The sequence below is a fragment of the Miscanthus floridulus genome, chromosome 13 (genome assembly GCF_019320115.1).
Source record: "Miscanthus floridulus cultivar M001 chromosome 13, ASM1932011v1, whole genome shotgun sequence".
In the NCBI taxonomy this organism is placed as follows: Eukaryota; Viridiplantae; Streptophyta; class Magnoliopsida; order Poales; family Poaceae; genus Miscanthus; species Miscanthus floridulus.
This window is the reverse complement of record NC_089592.1, coordinates 58,248,638-58,273,524: the sequence shown is the minus strand read 5'-3', so window position 1 is coordinate 58,273,524 and position 24,887 is coordinate 58,248,638. Positions and strand designations below refer to the sequence as shown.

Sequence of the window (24,887 nt, the reverse complement as noted above, 5' to 3'; positions counted from 1 at the left end):
TTTGAACTTAAGCTCTCGGGAGGGCTCGGGGAGGAAGAAGACGGCCAGCAGGATTTATAGCTCAAAAACATGTTTTAATAAATAACCATCCGTACTAGTTGATCTTGCTTACGTGATCATCTCGGTGAGCATTTCTCCACCGGACAGCACCGTACTTGGTCAAGGAAGAGCTCCGATTCTACGAGGAAGGGAACACGGTCTTCCATGACCGTTGCCGCTCTCCCTCGTAGAATCAAAGCTCCTCCTTGATGTCCGTTACCGCTCGGCAGAGAACATGCTCGTCGAGCTGAACACAATCCGCAAGTTCAACTAGTACGGATTTTCTATAATTTTCTAACTATTTTCTAAGTTTTTCATTTCATAAAAAGTTAAAATAAAATGTTTAGTCGCGGAGTCCATTGAAATGACCATATTTTGACCTAGCAACGCATTGTCAATTGTCATTGCGTTGCATTGCACCCCGGACCGGACTCCGGACAATAAAATACTATGGTCGATCGATGCCGTTCTTTGTCGTACAGTCGCACGGCGACGGCCGACGGACCCGTTCAACCACCAAATCTGATAGGCCCGGCTGTTCGGGCGTATCGTCAAAAGAGAACGGCTTTGCTTTCTATTGCACGGCCTTGCATTGCATCTGTCATACCAGTCGGAGGCACTAGTCCCTATACTCATTTTTTAATACACTATAAATTTCTCATTTTATAAACAAATAAAATTAAAAAACTCTAAAATTCTCTATATCTCTAAACAATGAAGTGTGCTATGCATGCTATAAATGAACGGTGAATACTAGTTTTTAATAGCTACTTTAACCTTCCTTCATGTAAATATGCAAGCTTGATGTGATTTTGAGCTCAAATTGCTTACAAATGAAAAAAACCACAATAAAGAACAATATATATATATAGTGAACAAAATGAGATAAGACAATGGTGAAAAATGAGAGTATGAGATTGGTAACTTTTACAACTGAAGAATCGACGGAGGAATCGAAGAAATCGACGGAGGAATCGAAGAATGGATAGAGGAACAATGGAGGGAGCAAGAACACTAGTGCAGTGAGCTTTAAAATGTGCTGAGCTCGGGCTCGGGGAGGAAGAAGGAGACGGCCGATATAAAGGGGGGACCTTTAGTCCCGGTTAGTGGCTCCAACCGGGACTAAAGGTCCCTCCCAACGGCTCCTGCGGTGGCAGAGACCTTTAGTCCCGGTTGGAACCACCAACCGGGAGTAAAAGTCTACCTTTAGTCCCGGTTGGTGGTTCCAACCGGGACTAAAGGTCCCTGCCACCTCTGTCTGGCGCAGTAGCCGTTGGGAGGGACCTTTAGTCCCGGTTGGAGCCACCAACCGGGACTAAAGGTATCTCTAGTTCTGGGCGTAAAAAATGCCGGGACTAGAGCCCATTTTGGCCGAGGATCAAAGGTCTGTTCTCTACTAGTGTATGGGATGGGAGTACCCATTGCCATCACTACTCTCTTACTTCTTTTTTTGCTTCTTCTTTGACTTCTAGATTTGTCGCACTCAAATCCAATGCAACAAACTCTGTTTGGTTGGAGCCGTGCCTATCCTTATCTGGTAGGAGCTGTCTACGTCGACTATTGGGCGCAAAGTGTAGGAAATCGAGCGTTTGGGTATCCTCACAAAGTTGCCTGGCTATAATCACCATGCGGCATCATCTTAGCCTTTTCTCCACTCATTTTCCTCTTTCCTCTCTCCCATAGGCCACAAATCCTTTCCCATGCTTTTTCTGAATTAGGGTATGAGTGCAGGCTAAATTACTTAACCATGGATACGTTAATGGGCAAAAAACCTTACCTATTGGGTTCATAGCTCTGCACTACTCAAACCCATAAACCCATAGGTATATATATACCCGACATGCAACTATAATTTAAAGCCTTCCTAACCTAATGTACTCCAAAACATGATCCAACAAACACAGCTAGTGCCATATACATACCATTTTTTGTTTACATCTGTTACATATTTGTAGTTCTATTATTTGCTCATATAATCGTAGTTTAACGCATTTGTGCATTTCTTCTCGGTTATGGGGAACCCGTGGGTACTTGCTACCCACATGAGCAAGGGTATGGGCAAACAATTGTACCCGCACATGGGGATGGGTTTCTTAGCAGACAAAAAAATATGATGAATATGGATATGAGTGGGTGATCGATACCAATCTGGTACAAATCCATTGTCAAGTAGCGCAAACAAAATAGGAGCATGGAGAATTTGAAAATAAACTAGGGCCAACTTCATTTGCACAGGGACCAAAAATTAACAATTAGAAATATGAAGTCAGGTCAATGGCACGATTATCCCCTAATACTTACTCCATTCTAAATTATAGTACGTTTTGGCTTCTCTAGACACATTGTTTTAACTATATATGTATACATAGTATGTATCTAAGTGCATAACAAAAGCTACCTATCTAGAAAAGCCAAAATACCTTATAATTTGAAATAGAGGGAGTATTTAAGAATTATACGAGTAGATCGGTCTTCAAATTAGTTCCATAAAAATTATACATTTACTTTAGCCTATAAACCTATATTAGAACAAAAAGAACTAGCCAAAAATTATATTGTACAGACCATATATTGTCTAAAATTTTAATTATTGACCGGAACTGAGGGAGCATTATATATTGGGTGAATTCTATGAATTGCAATGGCAATGTGTTCCTTGTTGAAGTTCGGTCTAGACGCTCAGTGAAGGCGTCCACGTTCGACAGCATGGCAGAAAAGGGTGCCCGATGACATCTTGTGCCAAACGACTGACGAAGCACTTTTGTTACATACTTGCTAATGATATTTCCATGTGGTCCGGGGTTCTCTCTATGTTCTGTGCTGATCGGCAGTAGACATTAGGTAAGCTAAGCTACACATGCAACTATGCAAGCATCCAAAAGAGCAGAACAAGTGGAGTGACGAGAGTAAAGTGCAGAGTGGGTGCAAGTTTGGAAGGTACCGCGTACGCACTAGTGCAGGAGTGAGCATCAGTCTCGGTTGAAAAACCCCTTTAGTCGCGGTTTCCCAACCGAAATTGTGAATCGGGGACTAAAGGCCCCCCTTCTTGGGTCAGGGAACCGGGACTGAAAGGGGATCTTTAGTCTCGGTTAGTAATACCAACCGGGATGAAATGAGGCTTCAGACCCTGCCCCGAGTCTAACACATTTAGTTCCGGTTGGTGTTGCTAACCGGTACTAAAGGTACTTTTTTTCTTTTTCTTTTATGGTTTCTTTACAATTCAATTCTATTTTGTTCTAATTAGCTTTTCGCATATGAATTCTACGTTGCTAATATACGTCCATACGTATAAGTTTCTATTCGAACATTATACATAAATAACGCACAAAAATATATGAAACTATACAAATATTTCAAAAGCTTGTACATAGAATATGTACATAAGCTAACAAAAGCTTGTATTCATGTACTTAGGATTACATTCAATCCTAATCTTCATCACGGCTGGGAACTATTTTTCTTCCGTCATAGTAGTACACGCCACTGGGATTTAAGACTTGGTCATTAAGAAATCCTGCTAATGACTCTTGAATTGCTTTGATCTGATCACTTCGTATGACCTTTTGCTTCCTCCATTCATGCTTCAATTCAAACGAAAGAAAATGTAAGAATATATATGATTAGTGTATGTATATATCAACACAATGATAATAAAATAAATTGTATATATTGTTTACGTACTTCGATGATCTCTTCACTTGCTTTCAACAAGTACTTCATGAGGAACTCGCAAACGTAGTATCCACATGAGTTGTTCCCCAGTTTCTACTTTGGACACCACTTTACGAGAAAAAAAGATTCATCAACCAATCAAGCATGGTAAAATGAATTGAACTAAATAAAGATGCACATACCTATCTAGTACTTACAGGGTATTTGAGAATATCCAGAGGCACCTTCCAATTACCATGGTGTTTCTTAGTGAACTTTACCGAAGCACTGCCAAGAAATGTGGTGTATGGAGTTATTCCCCATGATATCAATAAAATGGCGTAAGAGGTTAGGGGCTGTTTGGCTTGGCTCTAGAGCCAAACTCCAGGCTAGAGCTGGCTCTAGCTAGCCAAACACCCCAACTCCAAAAAAAAAGTTGGAGTAGCCGAACTCCATGGAGTTGTTGGAGCTCTAGTTCATTCTCTTGGAGCACCTCTTTTCTAGCTCCAGAACCCTCTGAAATAGACCTAGACATAGAGTTCCAAGGAAATTACCCATGTTTGCCATCGATTACACACTCCAACTCAGCGAACTATTATTTCTCTTATGTTCTGACCTCCCCCAACCCTATCCCGCACCTGTACTCGGCCCGACGCTCGCCCACTCGACGACGCCGCCCCCACGCTTGCCCAACTCGCCCATGCGGTCGCCGCCGCTCTCAAGCTCGCCCACCCCGCCGGTCGCCACTGCCACCTCGTCTCCATTCCCCCGCCGACGGCGTCCTCGGCGCAAGATTCAGTGAGCGGACTCAGCGTGGGCTCCTTCGACCTGCTCCGTCACGGCTTCAGTGCGGGCTCCTGCAAGCAACCCCGGCATGGGCGCGGAAGCGCCGCCCTGCCTAGGCTCGAGAGCGGGCGAGTGAAAGCTCTAGTTTGGTTTTATCAAAGTAATTGTGAGATAGGTAGCACTACTCCAAGTGATGAAGCAATGGTGAAGATCATGATGATGGTGATGGCATGGTGATGATCAAATGCTTGAACTTGAAAAGAAGAAAGAGAAAAACACAAAGCTCCAAACAAAGGTATAATTTGTAGGAGCTATTTTGTTTTGGTGATCAAGACACTTAGAGAGTGTGATCACATTTAGGATCGATAGCCATACTATTAAGAGGGGTGAAACTCGTATTGGAATGCGGTTATCAAAGTGCCACTAGATGCTCTAACTCATTGCATATGCATTTAGGATCTAGTGGAGCGCTAACACCCTTGAAAATGTTTGTGAAAATATGCTAACACATGTGCACAAGGTGATACACTTGGTGGTTGGCACATTTGATCAAGGGTGGTGAAGTTTAGGTGCAAGGGTAAGAAACTCCACCGGCGGAGTGTCCGCCCGTAGAGTGCGGACAGTCCGACAGTGCCACTGGCGCCCTAGACAGAAAAGACGGAGGTCACTGGAAGTGACCGGACGCTAGGTCGCTCTACGACTGGATGCTGGCAGGGTGCGTCCGGTCAGTGCTAACGTACACTAACGTGAGGCGTACAGAAGAGACGTTGAGTGACCGGACGCTGGGTGAGTCCGGTCGGGCATGACCGGACGCGTCCGGTCGTGGAAATTCGCGTTTGGAACCTTACTGGAAATGACCGGACGCTGGGGTCCAGCGTCCGGTCACTTTCTAACTAACGCGTTCGGTCATCTCTTGACCATTGAGATCAGACGACTCCTATTGAACGCAGTGTGACACGTGGCTGACATCGGGCGACCGGATGCTGGGTCCAGAGTCCGGTCAGTGTGACCGGAGCATCCAGTCACCTCGATCAGTGCCCAGTGAAGGGGTACAACGGCTCTATTTCATGGGGGCTTCTATTTAAGCCCCATGGCCTGGCTCAAGCTCTCTCTCTTGGCCATTTTCATTGACATAGCAACCTTGTGAGCTTAGCCAAAGCCCTCCCACTCATCTCCATCATTGATTCATCATCATTGTGAGATTGAGAGAGAATCCAAGTGCATTGCTTGAGTGATTGCATCTAGAGGCACTTGGTGTTCGTGTTTCGCTGCGGGTTTCACTTGTTTCTCTTGGTGGTTGCCGCCACCTAGACGGCTTGGAGCAGCGAGGATCGTTGAGCAGAGGTTGGTGATTGTCTCTGGCTCCGATCGTGGTGATTGTGAGGGGTCTTGTGACTTCTCCGGCGGAGCGCCAAAAGGTAACTCTAGTGGATTGCTCGTGTCATTGAGTTACCTCACTTGTGGGTAGGTTCTTGCGGTGTCCAATTGTGTGGACGAGGTTCGTGCAACATCTCTTAGCCGCCGAACCACCAAGTGTTGGTCGACACAATAGGGACTAGCGTGCCGGCAAGCACGTGAACCTTAGGAGAAAAATTGGTTGTCTCTTGCCCTTTGGTATTCTCCCGGTGATTGATTTGGTTTTCATATTGTGATTGGTTCACTCCTCTACACGGCGGTATAATCACTATACTCACTCATTTATATTCTTGTAAACTAGTTGTGGCAAGCTCTTTAGTGTAATTAGAATTGAGAGCTTGCTTTGGTATTTTAAGTTCATCTAGTGGAGCTCTTTAGAGTAGCAAGTTTGAGAGGTCTTAGTGAGTAGTAACATTGCAAGTTGTGTGCCTAGTAATCATTGCAACTAGAATTGTAGGATAGATGGCTTGCAACCCTTGTAGAGCTAGAGCAAGTTTGCATTTCGCTATTTGTCATACTAATCAAATTGCTCTAGTTGATTTGTAGATTTTTAAATAGGCTATTCACCCCCCCTCTAGCCATATTAGGACCTTTCAAGTGGTATCGGAGCCGTGGTCACCGTTTGATTAAAGGCTTTACAACCTCGGTGTCAAATTATGGCTCAAGTTGTGTTCAACCATGTGGGGGGTAAACCACCGTTCTTTGATGGCACATGCTATGATTATTGGAAGAGAAAGATGAGGATGTATCTTGGTTCAATCAATGATCAAGTATGGGAAGTGACCGAGAATGACTATGCTATCATTGATCCCGATGATCCCATCAACCAAGATAAGATCAACAAGCAATGCAATACACTAGCTCTCAACACTGATATACAATGCCATCGATTCCAAGGTGTTTGAGCAAATCAAGGATTGTGAAAGAGCAAATGAGGTGTGAAAGAGATTGGAGGAAACATATGAGGGCACACCGGCGGTGAAGAGTGCCAAGTTGTATATCCTCAAGGATAAATTGACAAGCTTCAAGATGAAGGAAGATGAGAGCATTCCGGAGATGTTCCATCATTTGCAAGTGATTGTCAATGATTTGAAGGCATTGGGAGAGAAGATCAAGGATGATGATGTCTCTCATCGGTTCTTGATGTGCCTACCTCCAAGATTTGAGATGTTGAGATTGCTCATCATAAGAGGAGGATTGAAGGAGATTACCCCCAACCAAGTACTAGGTGATGTCATGACCCAAGAGACATACCATGTGGAAAGGGAGGGGATGACAAGGATGACAAGAAGGAAGAAGAAGACAAGAAGAAGAGTATAGCATTCAAGGCTAGCTCATCATCATCCAAGAACAAGGGCAAGTCCAAGAAAGAATCAAGTGATGGTGATGATCTTAGTGATATTGATGATGAAGCTATGGCCCTCTTTGTCCGTAAGATGGGAAAATTCATGAAGAAGAAGGGCTATGGTGCAAGAAAGAGAAGAGATCACACCAAATGCAAAGAATATGTGAGAAGATGCTACAATTGCAAGAGCCCCTGATCATGTTGTAGCAAATTGTCCCTACAATAGTGACAATGATGAGGATGAGAAGAAGAAGCTCAAAAAGGATAAGAAAGAAAAGAAGGAGAAGAAGGAGAAGAGAATGACCTTCCAAAAGAAGAAGAAAGGTGGAGGCTATGTGGTCACATGGGATAGTGATGGCTCTTCGGATAGTGATAGCTCTAGTGATGATGACAAAAAATCTATCAAGAGAGCACTAGCAAGCATCGCCATCAACTGACAAGCTCTCCATCTTCGACACTTCATCGACATGCCTCATGGCAAAGCCTACCAAGGTAAAATATGATGTGAGTGATGATGATGAATGTGAAAGTGATACTTGTAGGAATGATGATAATGATGATGATGAGGATGAGAAGTACACCAAGGAAGAACTCTTGGACATGTGTGAGCAAGTGCACGCTTGCAATGAGATGAAGAGAAAGTAGTGCAAAGAATTACGCAAGAAGGTAAAATTTCTTGAGCAATCCTTTGATGAGCTCAATGCCACTCATGAGAGGCTAATGGAAGCCCATGAGAAGCTTGACAAAGCTCACTCTAAGCTTGAAAAGGCTCACTCCTCTCTCATTGAGCAAGTCAAAGTGGAGGAAGCCAAGAAGGAGCAAGTGATCATATCATGTGACGTGGGACTAACATGTGATCTTATTGATGAATCTATTTTTGTTGCTCCCACTAACATTTCTTGTAGCACGACCACTTCCACTTCACCCTTGAGTGATGGTCTCACTTGTGAAAACTCACTAAAAGTGGAAAATGAGACCCTCAAAAAGGAGGTGAATGAGCTCACTCGTGCCTTAGGCAATGCCTATGGTGGAGATGCCCACTTGCTAAAGTTCTTGGGTAGCCAAAGGTTTTCTCTCAACAAAGAGGGATTAGGCTTTACCCCCAAGAAAGGCAAGGCGGCCTTTGTCACTTCCCAAAGCTAGCTTTGTGAAGGGCAATGGTTGGTTTTGCAATAGATGCAAGCAAGTTGGGCATATAGAGCAATATTGCAAGATTAACAAGAACAAGCTACCTAATGTATCCTCAATTAAATTTGATTCTTGTTACATGCTTTTTAAGGGTGCTAATGGTGTGAAGGCTAAGTTCATTGGTACACCAATTGTGGGCCCAAAGAAGAAGGCCATTTGGGTACCAAAGACCTTGGTAACTAACCTACAAGGACCCAAGCAAGTTTGGGCACCTAAAAAGAATTGATCTTCTTTTGTAGGTCAATTATAAAGCCAGAGGAAGGCATTGGGTGCTTGATAGTGGGTGCACACAACACATGATCGGTGATCCAAGAATGTTCAATTCAATCAATGAAAACAAGAGCAATGGGATTGATAGTATCACATTTGGTGACAATGGCAAAGGCAAGGTCAAAGGGCTTGGTAAGATTGCAATATCCAATGACTTGAGCATTTCCAATGTGCTACTAGTAGAGAGCTTGAACTTCAACTTATTGTCGGTAGCTCAATTATGTGATCTTGGTTTTAAGTGCATATTTGGTGTGGATGATGTAGAGATTATAAGTGTAGATGGCTCTAATTTGATATTCAAAGGATTTAGATATGAGAATCTATACTTGGTTGATTTCAATGCTAGAGAAAGCTCAATTGACAACATGTTTGATCACTAAGTCTAGCATGGGTTGGTTATGACATAGAAGGCTTGGTCATGTTGGAATGAAACAATTGAACAAGTTGATTAAGCATGACTTAGTTAGAGGCTTGAAAGATGTCACATTTGAGAAGGATAAGCTATGTAGTGCATGTCAAGCCAGAAAGCAAGTTGGTAACACCCATCCTAAGAAGAGCATGATGAGCACATCTAAGGCATTTGAGTTGATGCACATGGACTTATTTGGACCAACCACATACACTAGCATTGGTGGAAACAAATATGGGTTTCTGATTGTGGATGATTTCACTAGATACACATGTGTATTCTTTCTAGTGGACAAGAGTGATGTGTTTACAATATTCAAATCATTTGTCAAGGGCATTCACAATGAATTTGAAACAACCATCAAGAAAGTGAGAAGTGACAATGGAAGTGAGTTCAAGAACACAAGAATTGATGAATTGTGTGATGAATTTGGAATTAGACATCAATTCTCGGCTAAGTACACTCCACAATCAAATGGTCTTGTTGAGAGAAAGAATAGAACTTTGATTGACATGGCAAGATCAATGTTGAGTGAGTACAATGTGAGTCATTCCTTTTGGGCCGAAGCAATCAACACGGCTTGCTATTATAGCAACTGTCTCTATTATCACCCCATGATGGAGAAGACACCTTATGAGCTATTGAATGGAAGAAAGCCCAACATAGCATACTTTCGGGTTTTTGGTTGCAAATGCTACATATTGAAGAAAGGCACTAGATTGAGCAAGTTTGAGAAGAAATGTGATGAAGGTTTCTTGCTTGGTTACTCCACTACTAGCAAGGCTTATAGAGTTTGGAATTTGGCTAGTGGTACTCTTGAGGAGGTTCATGATGTGGAGTTTGATGAAACAAATGGTTCCCAAGAGGAAGATGAGAATCTAGATGATGTAAAAGGCACTCAATTGGTCAATACAATGAAGAACATGGACATTGGTGATATAAGGCCTAGAGAAGTGATTGATGTTGAAGATGACAAGATTCAAGTGCTCTCTAACTCAAATGTGCAAGCTAGTGGTTTTCATGATCAAGTTCAAGCAAGTACTAGTCATGACAAAGTGCAAGATCAACAAGTGGCTAATTCATCATCTCAACCAAGTGATCTATCAAATGCAAGCAATCAAGTGCAAGTGCTTCAACCAACCAATGTTGCAAGAGATCATCCCTTGGACACTATCATTGGTGATATTTCAAGAGGTGTGCAAACTAGATCAAGATTGGCTTTATTTTGTGGGCATTTCTCATTTGTGTCATCCATTGAACCTAAGAAGATAGATGAAGCTTTGAAGGATGTTGATTGGGTCAATGCTATGTATGAAGAACTAAACAACTTCACAAGAAACCAAGTATGGGAGTTAGTTGAGAGGCCTAAGGATCATAATGTGATTGGAACAAAGTGGGTCTTTCGGAACAAGCAAGATCAAGATGGGATAGTAATAAGGAACAAAGCAAGATTAGTGGCTCAAGGTTACACTCAAGTTGAAGGTCTTGACTTTGGAGAAACATATGCCCCGGTTGCAAGATTGGAAGCAATTAGGATCTTGTTAGCCTATGCTTGTGCCCACAATATCAAGTTGTACCAAATGGATGTGAAGAGTGCATTTCTCAATGGGTACATCAATGAACTTGTGTATGTTGAACAACCTCCCGGATTTAAAGATGAAAAGAAGCCCAACCATGTTTACAAGTTGAGAAAGACTTTGTATGGATTGAAACAAGCACCTAGAGCATGGTATGAGAGATTGAGGGATTTCCTACTCTCTAAGGGATTTAAGATGGGAAAGGTTGACACCACTCTCTTCACCAAGAAGCTTGGAAATGACTTGTTTGTAATGCAAATCTATGTTGATGATATCATTTTTGGGTCAACTAATCAAGATTTTTGTGAGGAGTTTGGCAAAATGATGGCAAGTGAGTTTGAGATGTCCATGATTGGAGAGCTTAGTTACTTCCTTGGTCTTCAAATCAAGCAAATGAAGAATGGCACATTTGTGAGTCAAGGCAAGTATATCAAGGACATGCTTAAGAAGTTTGGAATGGATGATAGTAAAGTTATTAGTACAACAATGGGGACAAATGGAAGCTTGGATAGTGATGCTAGTGGCAACATGGTGGATCAAAAGATGTATCGGTCTATGATTGGAAGCCTACTCTATGTGACCGCATCAAGGCCGGATGTGATGTTTAGTGTATGCATGTGTGCTAGATTTCAAGCCTCGCCAAGAGAAAGTCATTTGAAGGCAACAAAGAGAATATTGAGGTACTTGAAGCATACACAAAATGTTGGATTGTGGTATCCCAAAGGAGCAAGATTTGAGTTGATTGGATATTCGAACTCTGATTATGCTGGGTGCAAAGTTGAGAGAAAGAGCACATCGGGCACATGTCAACTTTTGGGAAGATCACTTGTGTCTTGGTCATCAAAGAAGCAAAATAGTGTAGCACTTTCAACCGCCGAAGTGGAGTACATTTCAGCCGGTAGTTGTTGTGCTCAATTACTTTGGATGAAGGCTACTTTGAGTGATTTTGGAATCAAATTCAAGCATGTGCCATTGCTATGTGACAATGAAAGTGCCGTAAAGCTCACCAACAACCCGGTGCAATATTCAAGAACAAAGCATATTGATGTCCGCCATTATTTCATAAGAGATCACCAACAAAAGGGGGACATTTGCATTGAGAGTGTGGGCACCGAAGATCAACTTGCCGATATCTTCACCAAGCCACTTGATGAGAAGAGGTTTTGCAAGCTAAGGAATGAATTGAATATACTTGACTTCTCCAATATGTGTTGATGCACCCCCCCACTTATATGACATGCCTCTCCTTCGAGCAATCCTAAGGTAAAAGTTGATTGGCATGGCATACATACTTGCTAAGGACATGTTTAGTGCATCTAGACATATTTCACATTTGAATAGGCTCATTCATGAAAATCAAATGAATTTGATGCTTGTATGGTACCACTATTGCTTGTATGTTTGAAATGATCTAGTGGTAGCATATGACATGTTTGTGGGCTTGTAAACCTAGTGTTTGATCTATAAAATGAGCTATAAGTGTTTAACTCAACATGGTACAAGATAACCCTTATTTGGAGGTGTGAAAAAAGCTTATCCTTGAATCAAACCGAGTTAAATAACTTTTGCAAGTAATCTAGATTGAACCAATTTGGGAAAATGATCCTCACTTCACATGGTTTCACCCCAACCAATCTATAATTTAAGCTCACATTTTGTGCTAATTGTTGACAAGAGGGGAGAGAGAAACAAAGATATGAGTGATAGGGGAGTATTTGACATAGGGGGAGAGATATGATAAAGGAAAGGGATCAATTAAAATTTTGAGCACACAAGTAGGGGGAGCAAGCTCATGAACTTATATGTTGCATTTGAATGTGCATTTCATATATTTGCTTGCATGGCACAAGTTTCAATATCCATGCTTGTATGGTGTATGCTAGTTGTAGGTTTGAATGATGAAATGAAAAACTAGCATGCATAGGCTAAAGTAACTAGACTTATGTTCATTCTATGGAAACTAGACCCTTGCTTGTAATATTGATCTCACAGGGGTATTCTAGTTTTTTGTGTATGTCTAGTTACTAATGATGCTAAGGATGGTATATTGGTGCACTCCGATTGGTATCACGCTTCAAAGGTCCATCTCTTATACCTTAGCATCATATGGTAGACATTGACTCCTATATTTCCTATCTAAGCATATGTGCAAGCTATAATCCAAACTCTTAGCACATATGTAGGGGGAGCAATTACTACCATTTGGAGTTCATGAAACTTGTCCATATTCTTTTACACATGGTAAATATGCTTGGGCAAGCAACATGAATTCAATTAAATTACAATTCATATCTTTGTGAAAGGGTTGTCATCAATTACCAAAAAGGGGGAGATTGAAAGCTCTAGTTTGGTTTTGGTTAATTGATGAAACCCTAAGTGCTAACCTAGTTTATCAAAGTAATTGTGAGATAGGTAGCACTACTCCAAGTGATGAAGCAATGGCGAAGATCATGATGATGGTGATGGCATGGTGATGATCAAATGCTTGAACTTGAAAAGAAGAAAGAGAAAAACAAAAAGCTCAAAGCAAAGGTATAATTTGTAGGAGCTATTTTGTTTTGGTGATCAAGACACTTAGAGAGTGTGATCACATTCAGGATCGATAGCCATACTATTAAGAGGGGTGAAACTCGTATCGGAATGCGGTTATCAAAGTGCCACTAGATGCTCTAACTCAGTGCATATGTATTTAGGATCTAGTGGAGTGCTAACACCCTTGAAAATGTTTGTGAAAATATGCTAACACATGTGCACAAGGTGATACACTTGGTGGTTGGCACATTTGATCAAGGGTGATGAAGTTTAGGTGCAAGGGTAAGAAACTCCACCGGCGGAGTGTCCGCCCGTAGAGTGCGGACAGTCCGACGGTACCACCGGCGCCCTAGACAGAAAAGATGGAGGTCACTGGAAGTGACCGGACGCTGGGTCGCTCTGCGACCGGACGCTGGCAGGGTGTGTTCGGTCAGTGCTAACGTACGCGAACGTGAGGCTACAGAAGAGACGTTGAGTGACCGGATGCTGGGTGAGTCCGGTCGGGCATGACCGGACGCGTCCGGTCATGGAAATTCGCGTTTGGAACCTTACTGGAAACGACCGGATGCTGGGGTCCAGCGTCCGGTCACTTTCTAACTGACGTGTCCGGTCATCTCTTGACCATTGAGATCAGACGACTCCTGTTGAATGCAGTGTGACACGTGGCTGACATCGGGCGACCGGACGCTGGGTCCAGAGTCCGATCAGTGTGACCGGAGCGTCCGGTCACCCCGATCAGTGCCCAGTGAAGGGGTACAATGGCTCTATTTCATGGGGGCTTCTATTTAAGCCCCATGGCCGGCTCAAGCTCTCTCTCTTGGCCATTTTCATTGACATAGCAACCTTATGAGCTTAGCCAAAGCCCTCCCACTCATCTCCATCATTGATTCATCATCATTATGAGATTGGGAGAGAATCTAAGTGCATTGCTTGAGTGATTGCATCTAGAGGCACTTGGTGTTCGTGTTTCGCTGTGGGTTTCACTTGTTTCTCTTAGTGGTTGCCGCCACCTAGATGGCTTGGAGCAGCGAGGATCGTTGAGCGGAGGTTGGTGATTGTCTCTGGCTCCGATCGTGGTGATTGTGAGGGGTCTTGTGCCTTCCCCGACGAGCGCCGAAAGGTAACTCTAGTGGATTGCTCGTGTCATTGAGTTACCTCACTTGTGGGTAGGTTCTTGCGGTGTCCAATTGTGTGGACGAGGTTCGTGCAACACCTCTTAGCCGCCGAACCACCAAGTGTTGGTCGACACTATGGGGACTAGCGTGCCGGCAAGCACGTGAACCTCGGAAGAAAAATTGGTTGTCTCTTGCCCTTTGGTATTCTCCTGGTGATTGATTTGGTTTTCATATTGTGATTGGTTCACTCCTCTACACGGCGGTACAATCACTATACTCACTCATTTATATTCTTGCAAACTAGTTGTGGCAAGCTCTTTAGTGTAATTAGAATTGAGAGCTTGCTTTGGTATTTTAAGTTCATCTAGTGGAGCTCTTTAGAGTAGCAAGTTTGAGAGCTCTTAGTGAGTAGTAACATTGCAAGTTGTGTGCCTAGTAATCATTGCAACTTAGAATTGTTGGATAGGTGGCTTGCAACCCTTGTAGAGCTAGAGCAAGTTTGCATTTCGCTATTTGTCATACTAATCAAATTGCTCTAGTTGATTTGTAGATTTTTAAATAGGCTATTCACCCCCCTCTAGCCATATTAGGACCTTTCAGCGAGGCGCAGCCTCTGCCCCAACCCTAGGCACTGGCGGTTGGCACCGACGAGGGCTCTGCTCGGTCAACTCGTCAGTGGGAAGAAGAAGGTGCTGATGAGCGAGGTCAGCTCATCAGTGAGAGAGGGAGAGAGTTGAGTGGGGAGAGCTGCGGATGACATGTGGGTCCGCTCAACCAAGGGCAAAGTGGTCAATCCATACTGATAAAACACCATTCTGGAGCTGACAGTATCCTTCTAGCCAAACACCCCCTACAGACAGCTCCAACTCCACTCAGAGCCAGCTCCACCTGGATTTCTGGAGTGGAGCTGCTCTATCTAGAGTTGGAGCCATGCCAAACAGGCCCTTAGTGTGCGAGACCAAAATTGCCTCTAGAGAAGATCTATCATATCTTGGTACTCTTCTTGAGGTTTTCTCAGTGAGTCAAAGATTTTTATATGACTTGGAAAGATCGATGGCCACCAGTAACCAGTGAAAGCTGCATATTTATACGCATTAATTACACTCATCATGGAGTAAGCAAAAAAAAAGTGCAACATTAACACTCACTGGAAGTTGTAAGGGAAGAGTATCATTGTCTTGTAATATTGTTTATCTAAGAAGTTGAACATATCCCTCTCCACTTGATCTGGCCAGTAATATTGTCCTTGAATATGTTATATGGATCAATGAAACCAACATCAAAGACCCCCTTTCTTGTGGTTCAACATGTCATGTCTGCGTATATATAGTACAAAAGAATATAGTGTAAGGATAATTATATATAGACAACGAACTAACGTACAAGTGACTTTAATTATAGAAAGAGTCACTTGCAGACACAACAGCTGAAGAGAGATTTGTCGAGAGCATCCTGGTGGAATAGTTGGTGTAATTCATTGAACTCAACATGTAGAACGTCATCGGCACAGAAGTAATGCTCTTGTTTAACTCTGACAAGAATCCATTGCACGTGCTTCTTACACGCATCTAAGTACCACTTGTTTAACAAAAACATTTGCATTTGCATTTGCAGTGATGGAAACAAGTTAGGGCTGACAAGACTCATGTCATACTTATAGATCTTCCATTGATCAATGCACTGGGCTCTTCGTGGCGATCGTCCTCTCCCCGTAATCAGGTCTTCCTTTGTGAGACCTGTTGTTTCAATCAACATATTCAGTTGCTCTAAACTGATTTCACCTTCTTTTTGTACGATTGTACCATCATTGTGAACAACTAGCGGGTCGATTGATTGCAAAGATTGTTGTCCGAACTGTGTAACATCTTTCCTTGCTCTCTTCGCTTTCTTCGCTGCCTTATATGACTTGTCAAGAGAGCGGTCGTATATGTCGACTCTGTTCCTTAGTACATAGTGGGGTATGTAGCGTCGTCTTCCATCACTTCTCTTCACACTTCTTTTTTACAATTTTGAAGAACTCATTCACTTGTTTTGCTACCGTTGCTCCTGATTCCTCTTCAGACTTTCAGTAAGCCAGCTTTTCAGGAGGAGGCTTTGTTTTACGGGTGGCTTTCTTTTTCACCGGGGACTTTCTCGTGGGTGGTGAAAGGTCTAGAGGGGGGTGAATAGCCTAAAATTCTACATGATACTAGAGCAATTTGGTTTAGACAACTAAATGATGTAAAAGTGTTTCGCTCTAGCTCTTCTAAAAATACAAGCCACCTACTAATATACTAGTAAATTATGATCTTTATGACAATCAAGAGCTATGTCACTAATTCTAGTCTAGTGAGCTAGCTATCATAAGACAAAACTAAAAACAACTAGCTACTAAACTAGTTACTCTCTGAACTTCTATATACACTTAGAGCCCCATCCAATCTGTTTGTGTACCGAATGGTCGGAAACTGCCAAAGAATAAACAAGAAAAGGTGAGTAATTATTAGCCAAAAAGAAATCGTCCATTGTAAGCAGCAAACAATACATTGCACATCACTACTAAATTAAAGCATTGTACTTACATATTTTTTTGCTTTAAGACAATAGTGAATTGCAAATAAGCTAGTAAAAAATCAAAAGCATGCACATAATCATAATGAAAAGCTCATGATACATGAGGTCATTGACCAATTCAGAAGCACCTGATCATCTATCCTTCAAAGAGACAGGACAGGAAGGGAAGTAGGACTGCCGACACAAAACCTGAAATATAGATTAAGCATACATAAATAACCTGCTGGTAAAAATGTGGGAGCAAATAAAACATGTTCACTAATAAACTAACCTGCAGGTAAAAATCTAGGAGCAGAGGGGGTGGTTCCAGAGATGGCGCGGGGGAGCGGATAAGTCACTGCAAAATAATGACCTCAACAAATTCAGTAATCACAAGAACAGCGATGCAGGCAATAGAAGCAAGTTAAACATCAACAAATTCAGTGATCACAAGAACAGCGATGCAGGGAATTGAAGCCAAGTTTAACTGTACCCTTGCTGGGACGTCCAAGTAGACCGGGGCAGACGGGACCTGCTAGAAGGAAAGCGGCTGAGCCAACTTCACAGATGGTATGATGTCTCTGGTTTTGGTCACGGGAGTGGGGGGCTGTGGGTACGGCTCCCGGGCAGAGATAGCAAGAAACAGTCCTACACCACTCTCCTTGGCGAAGCGATGGCGCGCCGCCACATCCTGCACAACACAGATTGTTCCCAAAGATCACACCACTAAACCACATTGATAGAACACAGTTAGGAATAATCAAATACAGAGGACGAAGTTAGGAGCATTTGTACCATACAATTTTCTTAAACACCTATCATGCAATTAGCCTGCCGAGAAGTGTGACAACTCTAGGATTGAGACAGCTATAACAAAGCTCAAGCTACATACTACTTTTGCCATGGAATTCCATACCCCTCAAGACTGAAATTAATCCAAACAAAATGCACATAATGCATGCACATAAACCTCTAAGAAAATTCAAGTTCTGCAATTCAATCAGAAAACAAAAGAATTTCCGGTGTCTAATTGGTGCCCCCCCCCCCCCTCCCGCACCCCAACAAGTATTTCATTGTTTCACTGCAAACTCACCAGATTATGCACGCCATAGATGACTCCGGCGGACACCAGCGCCTTAAGGAGCTTCAGCTTGTTCGAGTCAATGAAGCGGGACGCATCAATCACTGGGATACTTGCAAAGGGTGCCATGGGATCCTCAAGACTTTGCCCATCCAGATCTTCACCAGGACCTGAAACTTCTCCACGGCGTCCTTCACATCATCTGGATTGTCAGGCTTGGCCACCTTTCCTGCCTGCTTCATCAGTGACGGATCTAGGATTTTGCTTTAGGGTATGCCAGCGAAAAATTTTCATATATAATTCGGTAAAACCATTTGATAATTTGGTAAGAATTATGAATTTGTAACATATAATCAATATACGTGAACTAAAAGTACACGATAAGTCTTCAATTTGGAGATTTAATTGAAACCATCCATAAAATATACAATATAAACAGCTAAAACAATATATTGTTACAAATATAGAGATAACTCAATGATATTAGATAGGATTAAAAAAGAGAGAAAAGAGTAGAGATTGAACCTCATTTCCGTGGCCGGCAATCGGGCTGGGAGTCGTTAATCGCGGAAGCGCAGGCAGCACCAGAGCAGTCTAGGCGGAACGTGGATATGTTGATCTCAATGTTGGGTACTTGCAGCTTGGCCTGAATGCCTGTGCAGATTCATCAATTCGAGACTGCGGGCAAAGATTCCATTGCAGAGTCATTCTGAAGTTTGAATTTTCAATACCTTTGATCGATGCTAGAACGAACGAGGCTACGATGGTTGGGCGGCAACCGGCAGGCATCTTTCCCATCGATGAAGGGAGACCACCACGGCACCATGACCCCGATCACGAATGGCTGGAAATCAAGGCGGCTGGAAGACGAGATGTGAGAACCCTCCTGACCTCCCGTCATGTGGCCGCGTGCACGTGGCCCTGAAAGGCCGTCATGTGGCCTCGTGCCTGCGTCACCACGTGGGCCTGAAAGGCCGTCGAGGTCGCAAAGCAGCCGGCAAGCGCGTTGTTCGATTGACTTTGCTTACAAATATACGTATACATATATTATACATACAGGTTGCGCAGGGTATGCCGGTGCATACCCGGCATACCCTGTAGCTCCGCCACTGTGCTTCATAGCCTTCCAGACTCTGCAGACAAACACCAAACACTTAACTACCCTGACGAAACTGAAATTCACAAAACTGGTGAAGAACTAAGCAAAAATTGCTCTTCCGAATTCGTTGGTTGCCGCGAACTCGCAAACCATCCGCTCCAAATCGAGCGACCAACTCAAACACCCGCTGCTTATCAATCGAGGAGATAATTCCGGGAGAATGTATCAAATCGACTAGGGTAGGGTCCCTAATTTGTAATCCAGTTAACTGGGAAATCAGCTTCCTGAGCAATCAACTACCAAAACCTATGAGCGACGAACTGAAACGCGAGAAACAGAGCGTACCCACGAACAGGACGGAAACTGTCAAAAATTATGAACTCAAACGCCCACTGCTTATCAATCGAGGAGATAATTCCGGGAGGATGTATCAAATCGACTAGGGAAATCAGTTTCCTGAGCAATCAAGCACCAAAATATGAGTGACAAACTGAATTGGGACAAACAGAGCGCGCTGAGACCAACCAAATCATTTTGCTGAGTAATAAACCACCAAATTATGAGCGACGAACTGAATCGCGAGAAACAGAGCCCGCGAGACCAACCAAATCAGTTTGCTGAGCAATCAACCACCAAATTATGAGTGAAGAACTGAATCGCGAGAAACAGAGTGCGCGAGACAACCAAATCAGTTTGCTGAGCAATCAACCACCAAATTATGAGCGAAACGCGTGAGCTTCGGACCGTCGGAGTTGCACCGCCTCCCTCGTTTGGACTGGAGTCGCGCCGCACGCCGCTCTGCGCTCCCCCTCCGCTCGGCCTCGGCGGCTCGGCCCTTGCCCCTTGCCCCTCGGCAGGTCGCCGGCCGGCCGGCCGCCGCCCGCTGCCCAAACCAAGCCCCCCACTCGGCTCCGCTCGCCAGCCAAGCAGGCAGGCATCCACGGGAACAGAACAGGAACAGGGAGCAGCTGCAGCCCTTATTTGATTAGGCCTGGTTTAGTTCCCCTAAAGTTTAACTCCATGTTCTATCAAATATTTCACATATGCATAGAATATTAAATATAGACTAAAAAAATAACTAATTGTATAGTTTGTGACTAATTTGCGAGACGGATTTTTTAAACTTAATTAGTTCATGATTTGACAACATGGTGCTACAGTACACATATGCTAATGATAAATTAAGTAGGCTTAATACTTCTGGTACGTTGCATTCAAGATACAAATACATAACTTTTAATAAATATTTTGTTCGTTCCTTTTGACATTTTTCTTATTAGCATTTTAATGTTATCCAAATTAGGAGTCATTATTGAGGACATACGAGCACACTGTGGGCCATATGGAGTAGACTATGGTGCCGTTTTTGGTTTTTAAGTGTTAAAATTTGGCTTTAGTCCCGGTCAAATCATAGGTTCGCCGCTGCATAAGGGCTCGTTCGGTGGGCGGGGATTGAGCCCTGGAATCATTCCGGTTTGCTGAAGCTTATATAAATTACATAACTGATCCAACTAGATTCTTTCTGGAAGATGATTTTGTCCAGAACGGAACAAGCCCTAAAACCCCGACATCGAGGGTTGCGGGGAATTGGTGTCAGGAGCTCGGAGCAGGCGGGCGCTGGGCGAGGAGAAGGAATGAATTTGGTACGCGTCGACGCGGAGGATGGCTGCTCCAGGAAAAGAAGAAACGCCATGCTCGTTCATTCTCAAGCTGGAGTGAAGCCCGTAATGTCCACGCGCCTAGGTAAATTTTCTTTTCTTTTACTTTTTTTTTACCTATTCTTTTACTTCTTTTACCTATCCTTTTTCTCTTCTTGTCCGCACTTGGCCCACCTATTTAATCCTACGTTGCTATACACACTTTGCAATGCACGTATCCTAATGCAACCAAATACATGATGGTCGCCTAACCAAAATTACGTACAAAAGGCGGCGGACCTAATCGGTACCAGTAGAGGGAACCTTGCGCACTCTTGTGGTTGCTCTGCATCAGATCTTGCTGATCTTTGGCTGCCACGACGAGCGGTTGTTCTTGGCGATCTTCTCCCGTCCCGCTGTCTTGAAGTCGAAGCCGCAGGCGTGCTTCTCGGCGTACCGGTGCAGCGGGCAGAACGTGCGCCACAGCGGCAGGGAAACCCCAGCAGCCCCACCTTCTTGCGGCACGACGCGCACCTGTTCGGCGCCGCCTTCACCGCCGGCGCCTCCACAGCGGGTTACAGTACTGGAAGTTGCAGCAGAAATCTGGGCCGCCGGCTGCTCGGCAGTGAGGACGACGGAGCTTGTCCGCCGCGGCAGGGGCGGAGTGAACGCTTTCGAGGAAGTCCCTGTAGCAGAGGGTGCACATGTTGTTGGTCTCCGCATACCCGAAGTAACTGCACGCGTTCGCGCAAGAGTGCGAGTACCTGGATGCCAGGCAGAGCGCAGGGCCGAAGCAGTTGCCGAGGTACTTGTCGGGGAGGGGAGGCTTCATCCGCGAGCGGTGGTCCACCGGGAAGAGCAAGCAGGCTCTGGCTCGATCGCCGCTGGTGCGCGCAGCTGACGTCGCCGTCGCCTTTGTGTCGTCTTTGGCCCGCAGGTAGCACGACCAGACGAAGCCCAAGGTGGCGACCAGCGAGGTGCACCGGGGTAGCGCGACGCCGCGCCGCGCGGCCTCGGCGGCCATGGCGTCCTTGACGCGCTGCATGTCGTCCTTGGACACCGTGAAGGTGGCGAGGAGCTGGTCGGCGGGCGCCTTGAACAGCTCCATCGCACCATCGGCGGTTGTCGCCGGCGCTGGTCGCCTAGAGTAACTGGTGATCAAACCGTGACAAAGATGGAAGGGTTCCATTGAAACTTCAAATTCCGAACCGGCTTCCGCAAAATCGATGGAGGAAATGATCCCAGAACGTACCCGGACCAATAGTTGGCGACGGCCATCAGGGCCGCCCCGTTGTATATATTGGGGCGATAGCATGTCCTTGATGATGGCCTCGACCACGACGAACTCGTTTGCACGCCCGAGGGAGCGCAGCAGGGTGAGGAGCATTCTATTTCAGTTGTTGGACATGCCCGGGGTGAGCCGGAGGCGGCCGGCGAGCGGGTAGAAGACGCGGACGGCCTGGGACAGGGAGTTCTTGAGGTTGGAGAGGATGGCGGGGACGTCGGCGTCTGGGGCGAGGCGGTAGAGGAAGAGGCGCTCCACGGGCGGCAGGCTCAGCCAGAAGACGTCGAAGAAGGCGAGCGGGAGGGAGCACTCCAGCGGGGCAGAGCTTGATGGTAAGGGAGACGGACTCACCACGGCGCTGTCGAGGAGGTGACGAGGCGGAGGCTCCGGCACGCTGCTGCTGCTCCTGCGCCACGGCCATGGCCATTATTTCCGTCGCTGGTATGGACGTGCTTGCTCCGGTGGTCTCAGCTTGGCAGCTTGTTCCGCTCAGCTGCTGAGTGTGCTTCTTCGCCTTTTACCTCAACTCAGACGGAATGGAAAACTGTAAGGTCCCGTTCGGTTAAGCAGGAACGCCCTGTTCCACGTCCGGAACGCTTCCAACGTAGGGGCCGTTCCGTTCCCAGAGAATGCAAAATGTTACGTTAATTTAAACTATCTTTGACCACCTGAAATGATTCCCGGTGGAATCAAGGCCAAACGAACGAGCCTGTAGTATGAATTGTCGTCGGACCTGTCTCACTGGGAATGAATCCTTACTAACCGAGCTAGGCCTAAAAAAACACTCGTATGTAATGTGATTTGGAGTTTGAGGTTTCTGCCGGGTTGTTTTGTTGCCGCGTTCGAAACCGTGGCCCGCCAATCGTGCGCCCCTCACGGCAGAAACCGCTCCCCCGTGCCCATTCAGTGTCCGCACGGTGGAACGCACCCCACGCCCACACGATGGAACGGGGACCAACACCCACTTGCCCCGCCTGCAGATGCGCGCATATAAAATAATTGAAACATGAGTAAGGATGGCAATGGGTAAATCCCCATCGGGTATGGCCACCCCAGACTCGTTCCCGCCATAAAAATTTGGTACCGCCAGAATACCCATACTCGTCATGGGTGGAGAATTTTCTCCAGACCCATACCTGGCCAGATAAATCATACCCATCGGGTCACTCGTACCCGCCAACAATTTATTCACGCACATGAAAATCAACAATTCAACAGCAACCACCACTAACCAGAGCACATAAAATTAGACAAATAATAGCATATAATAATATCTTCTGCAAATTAAGATTCCTTTCCATTTAGTTTCTCCTCTACATTAGTCATGATTAATGTAGAAGTTACTGATTATAGATATGGTTTTGGGAACTTTCAAGTGGAGTATTGGACTCGTTGACTCCAGAACAAGTGATGCACTGCAACAATGAAGAAGAGTGTAGCCATCTTGTAAGTACCCTACCTCTTGTTGAAGCAGCATTGCTTGAATGGGCCATCAATCTCATGACAGATGTGGTGGAAAATGAAAGCTACAACAAGATGAATGCTCGCAACATTGCTATGGTTTTTGCACCAAATATGACCAAGGTTACTAGCAAGCATATTTGTTTCTCGCTACCTGCATTACTTTTCAGAATCTGTAGTCTAACCACGGAGCATTGATCTCTTTCAGATGGCCGGGTATTTTTCACCCATGGGTAAACGGTTACGGGGACTGCTGGAACATACCCATACCCGCGTACCCGATGGGTGAAGGGTTTAGTCCATTTACGTACCCATGGGTAGTGTGTTTAATCCATATTTAGACCCTAATGGAGTAAATACCCGTCGGGTATCGGGTCGCGGGTCCCCATTGCCATCTTTAAACATGAGCGTAAACACATGCGTTTGTAGCCATTGCAACATGTGCAACACCATGATCTACTTTTGAAACATTCAGATAAAACATTTGCAACATAAATCTAAAAACATATAAAACAATTGAAACATGAGCGTAAAACATGTGTTTGTAGCCATTGCAACAAGTGTAACACCATGATCTACTTTTGAAACATCCAGATGCAATATAAGTCTGAAACAGATGAAACACTTGAAACATGATAAAACATGCGTGTGTAACTGAGGAGGACATCACTCCTTCGGATGTACCCGCTGATCCTCCAACCGTCATGCAAGGTCCAATGACCCGGGCTCGAATGCGTCAACTCAATTTAGAGGTGACCTCGTTGTTGAGCGATCCTTTTCATACTTTTGAGAATAGACTACTACCTAATGATGTTATCTTGCTTAGAAACATTGAAGAGGGTCACGAGGGACTTCAAGGACGTGGTGGTGGCGATGATGACCAGCAAGGATGTCCAACAGAAATCGGAGGGCCGATCCAACATGATTTCGAGTCCGCCTCGGCCTCTAGGACCAGTCTGCCTTAAACTGGTCACCCAGGACGTATCTGGACTCCATTTTCGACGATCCACATATGGTTGGAAAGCTAATTTGATAAGGAAGCCAATCTAAGTAGTCTCACGTCAAAAGCCCTTCTGAATCAACGGAAATCGTCGAAATAAGTCAGCATCCAGAATCTGTTAAGGTGCTGCGACACCGTCTTTTGGTCTGTTGAGCCGTGCATCGTGTTTGGGCCCATTAGGGGGCGCGTCCAGGGTAGGCGACGACCCTAAGACCTTTATAATCATATGTCGCCGCTGACATTAGGTTTTGGGTTTTGCTTAGATTAATCCGTCAAGAACAGTTTCGCCATTCATCGGTTTGTGAGACCCCAACTTCATGAGATTAATCAATCATCTGCAATTTGGTTGCTTTCTTTCTTGTTCTTGCTTGTGTTCTTTGTTGCGCAGGCAGGGATTAGCCTTCTTGGCGAGGTCAACTGGATCCGTGTCTCGGTTGATAACCAGAGGAGTTGTGGTGCTAAGA

The 24,887-nt window shown here is 44.7% G+C and overlaps 1 protein-coding gene and 1 long non-coding RNA gene across 2 annotated transcripts; both read right to left on the bottom strand.

Annotated features, from left to right (window-relative positions):
• Positions 1-15,701: 15,701 nt before the first annotated feature.
• LOC136501953 (uncharacterized) lies at positions 15,702-19,955 on the bottom strand. The gene is made up of 7 exons (XR_010770390.1): positions 18,673-19,955; positions 18,467-18,595; positions 17,954-18,174; positions 17,354-17,551; positions 17,153-17,218; positions 17,010-17,070; positions 15,702-16,775 (listed from the first exon to the last, which is right to left on the bottom strand). It is a non-coding gene; the product is annotated as an uncharacterized lncRNA (long non-coding RNA).
• Positions 19,956-21,028: 1,073 nt separating this feature from the next.
• Positions 21,029-21,785, bottom strand: LOC136499873 (zinc finger A20 and AN1 domain-containing stress-associated protein 4-like). The gene is made up of 2 exons (XM_066495372.1): positions 21,413-21,785; positions 21,029-21,363 (listed from the first exon to the last, which is right to left on the bottom strand). The coding sequence occupies exons 1-2, from the start codon at positions 21,783-21,785 to the stop codon at positions 21,029-21,031; spliced, it is 708 nt and encodes a 235-aa protein (XP_066351469.1).
• Between the last annotated feature and the right edge of the window lie 3,102 nt (positions 21,786-24,887).